The following is an 18,509-nucleotide window of genomic DNA, read 5'->3' as shown; positions in this document are numbered from 1 at the left end:
AATGCGTTTTATATATTGTTCTCTACAACGTCGGAAACATAGCGGTTAATAATATGATTAGCCTTTGACTTTACTATGTTATTAAACAGCTAATAATGTGTTGCTAATGTAACAAACCATGTTCCCGTTCGTAATCTCAAGAGTCAGAAATCTGCCTTCTAAATATCAGTAACCTTAGAAACGCTCCGAACAACTTAGAACATCAGCGGAAAAGGCATACAATTCATCATAACATCGTAACATACATCATACATAATTCACCTGCTATATTGCTAAATGAACACAATTTTTCATGTCAACAGAAAAATATAACCTGGCTTCTCTTGAGATTCCCCTGCTTCACAGCATAGTTAATTATATTAAAGACTGCCCGCACGTTGATGTGATTGGTTACAAGGTATTTTGGGTGATTTCAAATCGCATTTTTGAGACCGTCTTTTTTTTTACTGCAGTTTTAAGGAGAAAAATACAATAATCAGCAATGGTGTTGTTGACTTATGAATTTGCACAAGGTTTGTCTAAAGGCACACACAAACCCGACTTCAAAGAACTAGCAGTGACAAAAGCCGATGGTGTTGGCACCTCTCGGTGGCCGCATCTGGGCCAAAAAGCTGTACTTAAACACACCCAGAGAAGTACAGCCGACCGTCAGCTAGCATGCTCGTTCTGCGCCTGCATATAAATGAGACAACGGTCTATTTCTGCAGATATATTCGTCTTTCAAAAGGGAAACCAACGCTCCAGGCTGCACAAACCGTAAACAAATCAGTGCGCTTACCTTTTTGAATATCAATCCTGCTGATCACGGTCTTTACTCCACTCCTCTCATGTTAATATTAAAATATTTGCCCAGAAACACCCTGCAAGATGACGTAAATTATAACAGCCATCTATCTGTACCATTTTGTGGTTTTGCTTTTATTCTCGTGCGCTGACTCTAAGCAGAACAGCCAATAAGAGTTCTCTCTCTCACAGATTCGGCCCAAAAAACCCAGACGGTGTAGAGCAAACAGTGCGGAACACACCGAAAAAAGTCGGCCCGGCTGCCGATCGTCAGCTTGGTGTATCCCGAGCTTTAAAGCATTTTAAAGTGGTCATGAATTGAGAAATCAACCTTCCCCTGAGCTTTTGACAAGATCATGGTAATATTAGAATATCCTTTAAGTTTCAGAGCAGAAAACATCCTTGTTAGTAAAAGCAGGCCCAGCAAACACTCAATCTCAGAATATGCCAGGCTGTGACGTCAAAGTGTGGTGAAATACTACCTCAACAGAAGAAGAATGACGCCTGATTCTGTAGCCACGCTCACACCGACACGACAGTGCCACTGACATTATAAATGACATAGGTCTATGTGGAGCTAAACCGGATCAAACTTCCAAGCAATGAACATGCCGCAAAAGCTTCATTCGGATTCCAAATGTAAACATTGATGATAAGCAATGACTCAACTAATGCCAGTGACAAGTAATATCTTACTTGTACATACTACATAAGTTACATTTAGCATGTGCTATGTGGCTTTTATATAGATATGATCGATGATATGAATTGACTCCAGGGCTAAAAATCCAGTGGATGGAGCAACTTAATTTTGATTAATCAACTTAAAAATGTGTATATATGTTACAGATTATTAGGTTCCTCTCAATACTCAATATAGCTTATATAATTTAATCCGAAGTGGTCATAACTCCCCAAAAAATTGATGTAATCTGTTGTGGTATTTTTTTTTTTAATGTTGAACCAACACATTATTTTTAGAGTGCTTGGTATGCTATTGTGCTTATGAATGCACATTTGCTTTTGACTTTCACCTTTGAATTTGCGATCTCACACTCCGTCTATAGGCCTATTACCTGCGGATCATCATGGAGCTGTTAACTAAATTGGGGTGTATTGAAACAGCTTTTGAATGTATGCCTGCTTTTCAGTTTTGAATTTGTGAAAATGAGTATAGTACCCTGTTTATAGGGAGCAGCTGTACTCACTGCACGATGAGATATTTACAAAATGAGATATTTTTCAATGACTCTCAGGATCTGTTGCTCACCAAATCCTTTGCCATCATCCTGTCAATCATCTATATCCTTACTCTCGTCACATAATAAGTGAAATCTGACCCCTGTTGCACTGTGCTGTGACGTTGCAGCTTGTGCTAGAGCAGATGCCTTTAGTTTATAATTGTAGCATATACTAGCATCCATTGTCCAACTGAACTAAATGTTATTTTTCTATGGTATTTATTTCTACCTGTGGTGGGAAAGTAATGTGTAGAGCCGAACAATGTGTAACACTAAGCAAGCTTATTCGAAGTTCTGTCACAAAATTTACATCATAAACACTGTCCAATCAGGTTGGGACTTTGAACTTAGATATGAAACAAAAGGCATAAGGATAGTGTTAAAAATAACTGTAAATGCTAAACAAAACGGCACTAAATGTTAGTGCTGGTCGGTATGACCGAAAAATTTACATCACTGAATTTTTCTAAATTATACCGATTTTACTATATATCATTATATGGTATTTGTTGTTTTTTTCTACACTGTAAACAATTATTTAGAAAAAAAGTTAATTGAAAAGAGTTCATTGAAATTAAAATTGTGAGTTAATACAATGAACATTTTTTGAGATTCGACAACCTTTATTAAAAGAATATTAAAAGATTTTGTAAGCATATTGGAAAATTGTGTGCGTTTTATTTCTGATGACGCAGTGAAACATGCCAAATAGTGCTATTTTCATGATTTATAAAAAAAACATTATGTGGTTCAGATACAATAATATTTCTATTTATTAAACAAAGTTCCTTCATTGTATCAACTCAAAAAAAATTATTTCAATAAACTCAATTAAGGCAACCAGGTTACTTACTTTTTTAAGTTAAACCAACAAAAACATTTTTACAGTGATGCATGACTGTTTACCACATTTTCTACTGATTGAGAGAGGAAATACTGCAGTAGAATGCACTTTATTTATATACTGTAGAAAATACCTCACTAGAATTAGATACAGGTTTGCAAAGCCCCACAACATGATGCTGTGGGAAGTCAACAAACAATACAAAACAGACACGCAACACACTCATTACAGACACATGAATATTAAAATATGACCATGGAGAGAGAAAAAACAAACAGTTGAGGGCACCTTAAGCATTTTAAAAATCTAACCCTACCTAAATAAGGATACATTTTCAGTACATTTAAGAGCACTACAGTCTCTGAACAAACTACAGGACAGTTTAACACAGAAAGAATAAAGGCAGTTATTCCTACTTTTTTGCCCATTCTTCTTTGAATTGTCAGTCTATTAATCAAAATAATCCATTGTGTTATCACAGTCGTGATCAAGCGTACAGCTTTAGTATTTGTGTCCTTGTCAGAGGTGTCAAAAAGTATTCACATTCATTACTCAGGTAGAAGTATCAACTCAAGCTTTTTACTCAAGTAAAAGTTAAAAAGTACTGGTTTCAAAACTACTTCAAGTATAAAAGTGAAAGTTGGGGGCTTGCATATAAATGATCCCCAACGCTTGCATCATGGTTGGGTTTATGTTGAGAAGCACTTCGTTTTCTGTGGTGTTTTTGATTCACGAGATTTACATAAAAAGTAGGAGGCAATGGTTTTTGAGACTCACAGTATATGATGTCCATGTACTGAACTCTTATTATTTCACTATGGCAAGGTTAATTCAATTTTTCATTCTAGGGCACCTTTAAACTCGCTCGCTCCGGTCTATCTGATCTATAATATCCATGCAGTGAGTGTTGTTAATCTCATTGAAATCGCTCTCTTGCACGCACCGCATGTTGTTTGAATTCTCCACTGTAATCATAGACTGTAATGCGATCTCAGCTGTGCGCTCTTACCCTTTTTCCACCAGAATGAACCGGGTGCTGGTTCAGAGCCAGTGCTAGAGTCAGTTCTAAGTTGATTCGACTGACAAACCTTTAAGAACCGGTTTGGCTTTCCACAGGCTAGAGAGCCAGCACAGAGCCAGGTCGTACATCACTGTATACGTTTAATCTTTCTCAGCAACGCTAGCGGACAGATCCATGTGATATCAAAATACCGCGTGAACGATTCAAAAGTCATACTTTTGTCATAATTTGATGTCATACGGAGATCTGTCTGCACAGCGCCCGCCGATGCATCTCAAACAAGCCTTCCATCAACAATGCCTCATGACTTTATGATCCTACATCGGCATCAAAACGCCGCAAATCCAACGCATTCGTGCAGCTGACCAACTGATTTGTATAGACGGAGATTACAATAGAGCAGCTTTTAGCTTGATTAGTTGCTATTTAAAAAATGGCGGTCACAAGTTTGTGTTCGTCTTGTTGGTAACTTACTTCCAGCCCAGCAATGTTTTGGTGCTACATAAGAACCACTTTTTCTGGCTCGGATCTGGTGCTTTGGGTGTGGAAAGACAAAGAACCGGTTTAAAACTAGGCTCTGGCTCTGAACTAGCACCAGCACGGGCTTGGTGGAAAAGGGGTATCAAGACACACACCTCAAATAGTGTCGCGCTGTGACGCATTCCGAATGTTGTTTAAGCGACATTTACGGTATTGCGGTATAATTGATTCATATCGTAACAAAAGTAAACAGCGGTATTTCGGTATGAACTGCAGTCCAGCACTTCTAAATCATTTTCTTTTGTGGACCGAACCAAAAGAACCAAGAGAACCAAACACACCCTTAGGGTGAATTGCCAAGATACTATTGAGTATCATAAAAGTATATTGTTGTTCCATACAAAATTTCGACACCTAAGGGGTTAATCTTGTCAGCGTCAGTGAGCAAATAAGCATGCAGCATGATTGGCTGTGTTGAAAAAAAAAATGCCAAGGGATGCGGCTCACACATGAGGCTGTAGTGTGTAACCCAGTCTGCGGTGCATTATGGCTCCGACGTGGCATTCAGAGATGATCGCATCCACTCTAGTCAATTCTAAAGTTTAACCAGCCGTTATGCACTGCAGACAAACTAAAGTCAACAAAATAAAAAAAAGGTAATGTAATCTTGTTAAAACAGAAAAATACATTTGATATTGAAAAAAAGTATCGTTCGTCGAAGTCAAAGGTATCAATATCGATTTTTTTTAATGATAAACACACACCCTAACAAACTAAACTTTTTTCTTTAAAAAAAAAAAAAAAAGATTTACACACACAAAGAAGAAAACAAGCCATTCCATCAACCTGACAAATAAATGAACAGACATACTAATGACTCCGGCTTCTCACCCCCCAGGCAGAGTTCATCAGCCCAGGTGTTTACACCTCTTAACATACTGAGCGGAGCATGTAATTGACATTCATTTGAATAACAATAGCACCTGTGAGTTTGATTAAATGGACGCCAGCCATCACTCCCGGCACTTTGAAGCCATCTAACCTTTATCGAATCCCTTATCGAAACCAAAAGATGTAGCCGCCGCTAATACAGCAGCAGCTCAGTCCTAATGGAAGATAGCTTGAAGCCTGTTGACAAAGCATTTGAGAGCAGGCCCTAATGCTGTGCCTCATTAGGATTACCCAGGGTCTGAGCCCCGGCAACATCACTCAAGACGGCCGTCATGACAACAGGAGACTGCAGAGCTGTCACAGAGCCCTGGCTACAGCCAAACATATACTTCAGGAGGAGCTGGAAAATGAAGCGCGCGACAAAGGAGAGGGAGAGAAAGGGAGGGGGAAAAAAGAGAACAAGGGTTGATATACAGTCTATCACTTTCCCCTAAATAAATCCTCACAAGGGCAGACCGGCGGTGTCTCTTACTGTGAGACGGTCCAGATAGATGCACAATACAGAGGCATGGTTTGAACTGTCCCCAATGGCTAATAAATCTCTGCATCAAGACAGCGTTGCAACATGAGCTAGTTTATCCAAGCACTGGTCAGTCCAGCAAAGACCTGGTTATCGTCTCAGGGTTTTTCATCGCACGACCCAAAGGGAATCGAGATGGCGAGATGCCGATGACAGGATGTAGTTACGTCCTCCATATCTTATTCATGTGGTCAGATACCACATGGGACTTGAGGTTGTCTAGAAGCATCTATTTGCCACCATTGTTTTTTTATTTTTTATTTATTGTGTACCCCAGGAGACGTACCAGACCAGACAACCATTCCAGGAAGAGTAAATACATTTCAGCGCTATCCCAAAACTAGCATGTTACAGATAAATCCAGCTATGTGAAAATGATCTGTGCACAGTTTATATAGTACCTCAATCTCAAAGTGTTACTAGCACTTCCATATCAAATTGCAATCACACTTTTTTTTTTATCACAGAAGGTAACTATATTAATCACCAAGCTCTTTATATATAATTTAATATACACTCTTAAAATAATTTGTTGCAATAAAAACCATGAACAAAGACGATTAGATGATAAAGTTTTAATCATCGTAAAGAAAAATGATTGATTCATATCTTATCAAATAACTACTTTTGATCAGATATGAATCAATAATTTTTCCTTGCGATGATTTCTTCCTTTTTTTATATACTATGTTGACTCATGACTCCCAGCATTCATTGTGGCGAGTCATGAGTCACCATAGTATAAAACTCATGACTCCCAGTATGCATTATGATTATATGGTATATAATCAGATAGATATAGTATAAAATCATAAAGAAATCGTCGCAAGGAAAAATGATTGATTCATATCTGATCAAAAGTAGTTATTTGATAAGATATGAATCAATCATTTTTCTGTGTTGAGATGCAAATGCTGTTTGTATCTTAAAAAAAATAAAAAATAAACAAAGACTTTAGATTATAGGCCGGAAAGCACTGCACAAGTAATTTAAAGCGTAACTTTTAGTAATTATAGTGTTCATTAAGTACGTATGTGTAGGTTAGGGATGGCTCGATACCACAATTTTGGCTTCGGTACGGTACCACAATCTAATACCGAAGTACCGATATTAAATCGATACCACAAGTCTGATATTAGCGCGGGTATATTGCACGCGAATGAGAACAATTATGCAAGTTTTGAGTTTATAAAGTGGGAAATTACCACAAATGTTTTTTAGTAAATTAATCAGCAAAGCTTATCACATCAAATCAGTCATTTGAAAACTTTCTTGTGAGAAATAATTTCAGCTAAAATCTCTCAAAATTAGCAAATCGCTTCTGGTTTCAAAAGACATCGCACTACACTAAAGCAATCTGCATAATCCGATTCAACATTTCACGCTCGTCTCGGAATGGAGAACGGAAATCATTTGAACACGCAAGAGATTTTATAGCATTTCGTTAAGTTACAGGAGATATGAGCTCATACGATACACACACACACACACACACACACACACACACACACACACACGCCTGTATAGTCACGCTCGCACATTACACATTAAGTTTCCTTAAACAGTCAAATACACAGAATTATGTACAAATGTCCGTCTTTAGTGAGTATTCACATAAACACAGGCGGTTGTGTCTAACGCGAATGAAAATAGTGCAAGTAGTACGCGTGCAAATATGAGATCTAAATGTCATTGGTTGAAACGAACTGGAGATTGTGATATTCGATCTTATGTTAGGCTATGTGCGTGCGTAGATCAGTGTTAAAAGAAAATAAATGTCTAAATGAGATGGTTTGAATGATTCACTGACCTGTCGATCTCTTCAGAAGTCTTAGGATAGTGACAGATGCTTGGCTAGGTTTGATGGTTCTTCATCAGTTTTATAAGCAAAGTCATTACAGATGTCACTTCTACTCCTCTCTTTATTAATTCGTTTTGGGCATCTTGAGTGAGATTCAACTGCTTTATCCATTTTGTCCGTCTATGTTGTTGTCACATTTGCCGGTGTTGTGCCGAAATTGGTCGGCCTGCCAGAATCAGACTGACCTCCGCGTGCACGCGGATGACGTCATTCGTTTACATCGGTGCAGCCAATGAATGTTTGTGTTGCCTTTTATTTATTTATTTATTGTATGTGGTTATTGCGTCCTTATGTTGATAAACATTGTTTGTTAAATGTCTTGAGAACATATTGAATTGTTTTGCATTTTTGAAATTTAATTTAAAAAAGACGAATAAATAAATAAATAATACATAATATGTTCTTCAAAGCTTCTTGAAACGTAAAAAAAAAAAAAAAAAAAAAACGTTAAGAAATAGTAAAAAGTAGCCTAAAGTTGAACTGAAACGAATACTCCACTTAGGGATATGGTGTTGTTGTTGTATTGGTTTTATCAATGCAAAGTATAAGGGAATGTGAATTAACCCTAACATCCTAAAGACATTTTGTGTGTGTTTTTTTTTTTTTAAATGCCCCCATGTTAGTGCCAAATGAATACATTTTGGCAGAAGTGTGTATTTTTATAGGAATGTTTATATTCCACCCTTATATCCTTTCCTAAATATTTGACACAATAAACACAGTTACACTAGTAGGGCCTTAATGACAAAATGTCCCCATTGAAAACAGCAATTTTTAATCAAAGGCCATTTAGCCATTTTTTGGCCATTTAACAAAAAAAAAATTGTGGACTTTGTTCAAAATTAAATGTTTATATTCTTTACCAGATGGCACAAGCATGGTTTGGGCTATACTTGCTTTATCCTGTTTTCTGCTTCTGCTGTATTATACTGTAGCTTGATTAAATTATGCAGCTATAATTGTGTGGGTAGGTAATGTTGGTGCAGATATCAGAGTGTAGTTATGTGCGTACTAAAAAAATTGTGTGCATGTTTGAGAGAGAAATGATACTGTACTGCGAATAACTAACCCCACATGTTTCCCAGTTGAGCTTTGCTAGCATCTAATGGAAAAGGTTTAGTATACTGCGCCCAAATAAAATTTGACTGAAAGCTTACTTTTTGAGAGATCAACCTCAAATGTAGAACACAATTGTTTAGATTTATTAGATTTTTTGAGTTCAACTTCAACATGTTTTATAAAGTACATATTTTATATTAAAAAATTCATTAACTATTTTCATAAACTTTTTGATTTCTATTAGTGCAAAATAATCCCATGTGCAATTTTTTCTGCTTAGTTCTGTACATAAATTACTATAATTTCTGCTGCCTATTACCCCCTGCCATAGCATATCAAATATAATATCAATTTTACAACAGTACACCTGCCAATATGATGCAGCCCTTCCACTGTACAGGTTCACAAACATCACACTCATGCTGGTGATTTCTACTGTGGAGAGTGTTTGCTCAGAAGACTGTGACTAGACAAAAAGGAAAGAGTTTTCCACTGGTCCAGTATTATTTCATCAGTATAAAAAATGTACCTGCCCAAATTATTTTGCACTCTACACCTCTAAATATTTCTGGCTGTGAAATGAGTTTGATGAGAAGATTGTGTCTAAATATATTTACAAAATATAAAATACTGTAAAATATTATTACAATTCAAAATAATATAATATTTTAATGTAGGCCTACTTCAGATGTAATTTATTCCTGTGATCAAAGCTGAATTTATTATTATTACTCCAGTCTTCAGTGTTACATGATCCTTCACAGATCATTCTCATATGAGGATTTGATGCTCAACAGTCATGATCATTATCAATGTATTTTTTGTGGAAACCGTATTACATGTGTCTTTCATTATTTTTTGAATAGAAATAGAAAAATCTATTTTTTAAATAATGTTGATGTAACAGCTGTCACTTATGATCAATTTAATGTATAACATTTATTTGAATGTGTATAACAAAGATATCACATTAAATACTATAGACCTATTGCTCAAGTTTTAAAGCTGAGGTTTCTTCACTGTGTTGAGTTATAGGTCTACACATGTTTGCGGTTATTTACAACCAAATAGGCCTTACAATATTACTTTTGTTTTTCAAAAAAATGAGAAGATTTGAAAGCTTGTTGTGGTGTAACTTGGGAGTGTAAGGCCGCCCAAATCGTCCCAATGGAGGCTAACGATCGGCGGGTGAAGGTCGCTGCGTGTTCGTCTTTTCAGCGGGGAAAAGGGGATTTTATTCCAATTCCTCGTTATCTGACTCCATTTAATGATAATTTAGAATTTAGGTTAGAATGCCATTTGGTTATTTGGTCATTCATATTTAATAGTTTATCTACACATTTAATTATTCCGTTTAACCCTTTGTTGAAATTATACCCAACCTGAATAATTCCAGAGCAAGTCAGAATCAATCAAAGTGTAACAATTTATTTTACAGTCAGGTAAATGTATAAAGCCAATTACATAGTCAATTCAAAGGTAATCCATATAAAACATCAAATACTCTGAAGTAAAGAATGAAATGTATACCTGACTTCTGAAAACTACATCGTGCTGGCTATCTTGAGACGTCCAGCATTACGGGCTGACCGGTTTAAAGTGTCGAGCCCTGAGCTCTTTGCAACATTTCCTTAAATACCCAGAAACAAATGTAGAAACTCTTTCAAATGTAAACACAAGTTCACAATGGGAATTTGCATTGATCAAGACTTGTATTGATGTAAAGGCCAAATGGCTGAAAACCACACCCACCAAACTAATACAATATATCTCTAAACTCTTAAAACATTGATTATCTTTTGATTAACTTCTGTGGGGATGAGATCTTTGTACCATAAGACATTTCAAACGATATCAAACACATATAATACTCTATCGTGTGGATTGACATTGTAATATAGAGATTCTGGGTATATTTTCAGTGATCTCAGCATGAGACAGGGAAGGAATTGGGGGAGAGGAAGTCAATAGGGAAAGATGTAGATTAGCTGAGGTGAGACTTGCGTCTCCAGTGGTGTGTGAGGGACAGTTCAGATGTTAATTTCCTTTATTTTCTCAGAGAGTCCTTGTTCTTCATTCAGACATTTCGGCATATACTAGTTTTTTCAGTCTTACAGTTGGAAACGAATTGGTTACAAAAAAGCTTTGAATACAAACAATGCGAAACTTTATTTATTTATTAGTTTTTTTTTAACTTAAAAAATACAAAACAATTCAGTATGTTCTCAAGACATTTAACAAACAATGTTCATCAGCATAAGGACGCAATAACTACATACAATAAATACAATTAAAGGAAAATGAAAGGGCAACACAAACATTCATTGGCTGCACCGATGTAAACGAATGACGTCATGCGCGTGCACGTGGAGGTCAGTCTGATTCTGGCGGGCAGTCGAATTTCGGCACAACACCGGTTGTTTCGGGTGAGTTTGGGTAGCGCGCTGCCATCTAGCGGTGAACTTCGGAACAGCAGCATATACCGAAATGTGCCAAATCATGATATCGTACCGTTTTAAATAAAATATATACCGTTATTTTTCCAGTACCGGTATACCGCGCATCCATAGTGTAGGTATAAGGGAACAATATATAACATTTGGGGAATAAAGATGAAACTACCAGGAAAATTAAGAAGCACAACTTAAATATACAGCCTGCAGATTCATACTTACCCTGTAACTACATGGATAATTACCCCTTAATTAAAAAATATTTATAGTATAAATTATTTGTACATTTTCATGGTAGTTACCCCTTTATTCCTCATATATTACATATCGCTGTCACGATTCTCTGAAAGAGGACTCAAATGCAGGAATGAGTGATCAGGGGTTTATTGACATAACAGAAGATGAAGACAGGGAATGGTGAGGAGGAGCACACAGTCCAAACAGTGGCAGATAAGGAACACAATAGCAGGCAGAAAGAGCAACCACTATAACCAGCTCCAGTAGATTGTAGACTGGAGAGCAGAACTGTCAGAGCACAGCAAGACCAGAGGAAACCAGCGATGGCTAGGCAGGAATCCTAGGGCAATGCAATCAGGTATCTCAGGAAACACACCAAACTGCTGCTAGACCAATAGAACAGGCTGCCAGGGAAGCTCTGCTTGCAGGACAGAAATTAGAGACACAGGAAACAAGGCAGGACCAAACAGCAGTACTCACATATAGCCTAACAGCACACGTAGGCACAACAAATAACGAACCAGCAACACATGAGGGAAAAAGCACACATTATAAAGGGAGCAGAGGACATGAGGAACAGGTGAACACACTCAGACAACCAAGGAGCAGGGAAGGGTGAGCACACTCAGATAAGGAACAGGTGAGCACACAATTAGTGAAACAAGGACTAAACAAGGGGGTGTGGTAACAGGAAACAAGGAGGTGGGACACAAGGAGCACAGGGCAAACACAAACTAAGACAGAGACATGTGTTCAAGCACAACACAAACAAAGACACACTAAACAGAGACAAAATAGACAGAGCTGTCAGAGGAGAACCCTGACAGTACCCCCCATCCAATGGACGCCTCCAGGCGTCCAAACCAGGCATCGAAATCCCCGATGACACCAACTGGGGGGGCAGGTGGGGCATAAACATTGAAGTCCCAAACTGGCCAGGGAACACAGAAGGAAAGGAGGGGCGGGTGGGAATAGAACCGGGCAAAATATTACTGGCTGGATTGGGAGGTGCTGGCTTAGGGAAACCATAACCAGAAAACACAGAGGGTGGGAAGGGGGGGGTGGGAACTTGACTGGGGAGACCCTTCGATACAGGGAATGGCCTAACGGGTCTGGGTTTCCAATTGGGCTTGGTAGATTCAGGGGAAATGACAGAATATGTAAAGGCTCCTGAAACAGAATCTAGGACTTCAGGGACCGACACAGTCTTAGGGATTAAACCTTGATTGGGGAAGGACTTGGGAGTGAACTCAGGGGCCATGGCCAGACTGGCAGGAAGGGTGTGTGTCAGGGGAATGAGTTCAGGAGAGACATAGACGGCCTCAGGCACTGACACAGAACCGTGCCCTGTGGCTGCAGGGATAGCTACTGGACTTAACTCTGGGGTGCCCTTGGGGACTGCAGAGATGCCCTCAATGGCCTCAGGAACAGATCTTGGGCTTGACTCGGAAAGGTCAGTCTGGGCTGCACTGGCGTTCTCTGGGACAGACTTGGGAGCGCCCTCCTGGGCCGCACTGGCCGGCTCGGGGACTGACTCTGTAGCGGTCTCCTGGGCTTGACTGGAAGGCACTGGGGCGGCCTCCTCTGACGCGGGCTCTAGAAGGCCTCCTCTGACGCGGGCTTTGGGACGGCCACCTCTGAAGCGGGCTCTGGGACGGCCACCTCTGAAGCGGGCTCTGGGACGGCCACCTCTGAAGCGGGCTCTGGGACGGCCACCTCTGAAGCGGGCTCTGGGACGGCCACCTCTGAAGCGGGCTCTGGGACGGCCACCTCTGAAGCGGGCTCTGGGACGGCCACCTCTGAAGCGGGCTCTGGGACGGCCACCTCTGAAGCAGGGCTCTGGCACAGAAGGCGAAGCCCTCACTGGATTTGGAACAGGAGATGGAGCCGACACTGGACTACGCTTAGGGGCTGGAGCCTCTTGATTCAGGCCCTCCTGGAAAAATGGGCTAGGGACCCCTAGAAGGGCATCTGACCTGCCAATATAGGCCCTCCTCTTCCTCCACCTGCGAGGGCATGACAATTTGTACTCGACTTCGCTCTCGGCAGCGGGCTCGGGGACTGCGCTCTCGGCAGCGGGCTCGGGGACTGCGCTCTCGGCAGCGGGCTCGGGGACTGCGCTCTCGGCAGCGGGCTCGGGGACTGCGCTCTCGGCAGCGGGCTCGGGGACTGCGCTCTCGGCAGCGGGCTCGGGGACTGCGCTCTCGGCAGCGGGCTCGGGGACTGCGCTCTCGGCAGCGGGCTCGGGGACTGCGCTCTCGGCAGCGGGCTCGGGGACTGCGCTCTCGGCAGCGGGCTCGGGGACTGCGCTCTCGGCAGCGGGCTCGGGGACTGCGCTCTCGGCAGCGGGCTCGGGGACTGCGCTCTCGGCAGCGGGCTCGGGGACTGCGCTCTCGGCAGCGGGCTCGGGGACTGCGCTCTCGGCAGCGGGCTCGGGGACTGCGCTCTCGGCAGCGGGCTCGGGGACTGCGCTCTCGGCAGCGGGCTCGGGGACTGCGCTCTCGGCAGCGGGCTCGGGGACTGCGCTCTCGGCAGCGGGCTCGGGGACTGCGCTCTCGGCAGCGGGCTCGGGGACTGCGCTCTCGGCAGCGGGCTCGGGGACTGCGCTCTCGGCAGCGGGCTCGGGGACTGCGCTCTCGGCAGCGGGCTCGGGGACTGCGCTCTCGGCAGCGGGCTCGGGGACTGCGCTCTCGGCAGCGGGCTCGGGGACTGCGCTCTCGGCAGCGGGCTCGGGGACTGCGCTCTCGGCAGCGGGCTCGGGGACTGCGCTCTCGGCAGCGGGCTCGGGGACTGCGCTCTCGGCAGCGGGCTCGGGGACTGCGCTCTCGGCAGCGGGCTCGGGGACTGCGCTCTCGGCAGCGGGCTCGGGGACTGCGCTCTCGGCAGCGGGCTCGGGGACTGCGCTCTCGGCAGCGGGCTCGGGGACTGCGCTCTCGGCAGCGGGCTCGGGGACTGCGCTCTCGGCAGCGGGCTCGGGGACTGCGCTCTCGGCAGCGGGCTCGGGGACTGCGCTCTCGGCAGCGGGCTCGGGGACTGCGCTCTCGGCAGCGGGCTCGGGGACTGCGCTCTCGGCAGCGGGCTCGGGGACTGCGCTCTCGGCAGCGGGCTCGGGGACTGCGCTCTCGGCAGCGGGCTCGGGGACTGCGCTCTCGGCAGCGGGCTCGGGGACTGCGCTCTCGGCAGCGGGCTCGGGGACTGCGCTCTCGGCAGCGGGCTCGGGGACTGCGCTCTCGGCAGCGGGCTCGGGGACTGCGCTCTCGGCAGCGGGCTCGGGGACTGCGCTCTCGGCAGCGGGCTCGGGGACTGCGCTCTCGGCAGCGGGCTCGGGGACTGCGCTCTCGGCAGCGGGCTCGGGGACTGCGCTCTCGGCAGCGGGCTCGGGGACTGCGCTCTCGGCAGCGGGCTCGGGGACTGCGCTCTCGGCAGCGGGCTCGGGGACTGCGCTCTCGGCAGCGGGCTCGGGGACTGCGCTCTCGGCAGCGGGCTCGGGGACTGCGCTCTCGGCAGCGGGCTCGGGGACTGCGCTCTCGGCAGCGGGCTCGGGGACTGCGCTCTCGGCAGCGGGCTCGGGGACTGCGCTCTCGGCAGCGGGCTCGGGGACTGCGCTCTCGGCAGCGGGCTCGGGGACTGCGCTCTCGGCAGCGGGCTCGGGGACTGCGCTCTCGGCAGCGGGCTCGGGGACTGCGCTCTCGGCAGCGGGCTCGGGGACTGCGCTCTCGGCAGCGGGCTCGGGGACTGCGCTCTCGGCAGCGGGCTCGGGGACTGCGCTCTCGGCAGCGGGCTCGGGGACTGCGCTCTCCGGAAAATTTAACTCTGTAGCCAGGACAGGCTTGACCAAAACTTGTGTGGCCTTGATAAGACCTGCAAGACATTTAGAGAAAGCCTCAGCAGCACTGTCAATGGGCAGCTTGGGGACGGCCTCTGTGAATATTACAGGAATGGCAGAAATGGTCTCTGAGGGCATGACCTGACTGGTAACTGGCTTAAAAGCTTTCACAGGACTCGATACCGCTGGAGCTAGAGAATGGAGAATAGTAGGCTGCTTTGCACAGACCTTTTTCTTCTTACGCTTTCGTCGGGTTGACCCTGTGTGCTTGACTGCCTCTGTAGTATCTGCAGCCAACTCGGCCAACCCAGGCAGGATAGCGGTGACCTTCATCGACTCAGTAACTGAAACAGGCCTGGCAGACTCTGAAGTAAAAGGAACAGATCTAATTGACTCAGGGACTACACTTGACTTGCCTGACTCAGGAATAATCTTGGCAGACACCGGAAAACCAGAGGTTGATTTGGGAGACTCTGAAGTGGCTGGAACGGCCATAATTGTCTGAGGCGCAAGTGCGGTTGACTTGATTGGTTCTTGAATAACAGAGGTAGACAGGTCTGGTTCAAGAATGGCAGAACGTGACTTGGACTTAGTGACTGCAACTAACCTGGTTGCCTGGGAGAAGATAGCAGTTGGCTTGACTGGCTCTGGGGTAGCCAGAGCAGTCTCAGATGACTCCGTGGTAGGGGTGATGGACTGGACCACCTTTCTCTCTCTGGACCTTAGTCTCTTGGTAGAGGCCAGGAGAGGATCATGAACATGACGTGACAGCCGGGGAAGAGTGGAGAGTTTCCTGCAAGTAGATTCAGATGGAATTGGCATACCTCCATGACAGCGAAGACAAAGGTACCGGGAGAAACCCCAGAAATCTAGACTCCTGAGAGAATCCATCTCCCATGCAGGCAGGGGGTCATCTAAGCAGGTGTTAAATATGTCCTTGAGCGCAGCATCATTATAATCTAGCCCCACAGCCATGGTCCAGAAAAACTGGGCAAAACCCCCTATACCCAAGCCCTCCTGGCGAAGAGCAGACAGGCATCGATGGCGGGCCACTCTCTCCCGGAGGTTAGCAGGTGGCAGGATTCTGATACTCATTCTGCTGAGTCCAATGCTGGCTGGTTCGTTCTGTCACGATTCTCTGAAAGAGGACTCAAATGCAGGAATGAGTGATCAGGGGTTTATTGACATAACAGAAGATGAAGACAGGGAATGGTGAGGAGGAGCACACAGTCCAAACAGTGGCAGATAAGGAACACAATAGCAGGCAGAAAGAGCAACCACTATAACCAGCTCCAGTAGATTGTAGACTGGAGAGCAGAACTGTCAGAGCACAGCAAGACCAGAGGAAACCAGCGATGGCTAGGCAGGAATCCTAGGGCAATGCAATCAGGTATCTCAGGAAACACACCAAACTGCTGCTAGACCAATAGAACAGGCTGCCAGGGAAGCTCTGCTTGCAGGACAGAAATTAGAGACACAGGAAACAAGGCAGGACCAAACAGCAGTACTCACATATAGCCTAACAGCACACGTAGGCACAACAAATAACGAACCAGCAACACATGAGGGAAAAAGCACACATTATAAAGGGAGCAGAGGACATGAGGAACAGGTGAACACACTCAGACAACCAAGGAGCAGGGAAGGGTGAGCACACTCAGATAAGGAACAGGTGAGCACACAATTAGTGAAACAAGGACTAAACAAGGGGGTGTGGTAACAGGAAACAAGGAGGTGGGACACAAGGAGCACAGGGCAAACACAAACTAAGACAGAGACATGTGTTCAAGCACAACACAAACAAAGACACACTAAACAGAGACAAAATAGACAGAGCTGTCAGAGGAGAACCCTGACAATCGCTCCCTTATACCTACACATACTATAATTACTGAAAGTTACATTTACATTTATGCATTTGGCAGACGCTTTTATCTAGGGACGCATCGGTTGACCGGCCCAAAATCGAAACCCACTGTTTTTTGCTTCTAACGCGCGACCGGCAACCGGCCGTTTTTTTTTTTTTTTTCGCCAATTTTTCTGGATGTGCGTCCGCTTGCGCAATCCACATACGCTTATATTGCCATCATTCGCGAACGTCACTTGTGTGGAAGTATTTTGCAATATGCGAGCAGGACTGGAAATGCAGAGCTACCTGTCTGAAGCACAGATACCAAGAAGCGAACAGCCGTTGGTGTACGGGCACACAAATACGGTAAGAGCCGCTTTCCTGCACTCGCTGAAGTTGCGCGAGCTTTCCTCTGCACCGTGCACAAGCGTAGATAGTGAGCGCTTGTTCAGCTCAGCTTCTCACGTGTTGGAAGAGAAACAAAACAGACTAACTTGTGAGAGCCGAAATGCTTCTGTTTGTAAAAAAGAACATCCATGCACTTGAAGTGAAATAGGCCTACTATCAGTTAAGGATGATCATTTTTATTTTATTTTTTATTTTACTTTACCTTAATTACATTGAATTAATTTGCTGTAGCATCTTTGTTTTCTTTGTTTATTCGTTGCACTAAACATTATTTGATTTAACATTTTTGGAACAATGTATTTATAATTTTTTTTTAATTATTTAATTTAATTATTTGTTTTAATTTAACTGGTAAAGACTTTTTTCTTTAAACTGAATTTAAAAACAAATGCTGATTTAAGTTAATTCTTTGTTTGGATTGTTCAATGTGTGTTGATTGTGTTGTTTGGATTGCAGAATATGCATATGTTAAAGTTAATATGTAATGTTAATTTTTAAATAGGTTCAACCTAATTTAATTTCCTATTAATTTCAGATTGCAAACTTGTTTTCATTGGCCAAAAGCCAAATTGGCCTATTAAATACGAAATAAACATCTTGTTCATGTATACTTTCTTTCTTTATTGTTTGTTGCTTAAAATAAAATAGGTATCGGAATCGGCCAGTTTGCTTGAAAAAAAAAAATCGGTATCGGCCATGTAAAACCATGATTGGTGCATCCCTACTTTTATCCAAAGCGACTTACATTGCATTCAAGGTACACATTTTTACATCTTGCACTCCCTGGGAATCAGACCCATGACCTTTGCGTTGTTAGCGCAATGCTCTGCTGTTTGAGCTATAGGAAGGTTATGCAGTAAATTTGTTTTACTTAAAGGACAACTCCGGGGAATTTTTACGTTTATCGAGATCGTTATACCTTTGTGAGTAATCTATAGAAGAAAAAAAACGAACCAGATAGGTGCTTGCAACACGG

The 18,509-nt window shown here is 43.6% G+C and overlaps 1 protein-coding gene and 1 long non-coding RNA gene across 3 annotated transcripts in view; both read right to left on the bottom strand.

Annotated features, from left to right (window-relative positions):
* The window catches only part of LOC137092742 (uncharacterized), a 211,755-nt gene that overhangs the window by 184,877 nt on the left and 8,369 nt on the right, over positions 1-18,509 (bottom strand). The gene's annotated exons all lie outside the window — the stretch shown is intronic.
* On the bottom strand, positions 11,594-17,127 carry LOC137092886 (paternally-expressed gene 3 protein-like). Its single transcript, XM_067457414.1, has 4 exons — positions 16,789-17,127; positions 14,230-16,648; positions 11,931-13,545; positions 11,594-11,790 (listed from the first exon to the last, which is right to left on the bottom strand). Exons 2-3 carry the CDS (start codon positions 16,369-16,371, stop codon positions 12,118-12,120), a joined length of 3,570 nt encoding a protein of 1,189 aa, XP_067313515.1. The 5' UTR covers positions 16,372-16,648; positions 16,789-17,127; the 3' UTR covers positions 11,594-11,790; positions 11,931-12,117.

The sequence above is a fragment of the Pseudorasbora parva genome, chromosome 11 (assembly GCF_024679245.1).
Source record: "Pseudorasbora parva isolate DD20220531a chromosome 11, ASM2467924v1, whole genome shotgun sequence".
Lineage (NCBI taxonomy): Eukaryota > Metazoa > Chordata > Actinopteri > Cypriniformes > Gobionidae > Pseudorasbora > Pseudorasbora parva.
This window is presented reverse-complemented; position numbering and strand designations above follow the sequence as displayed.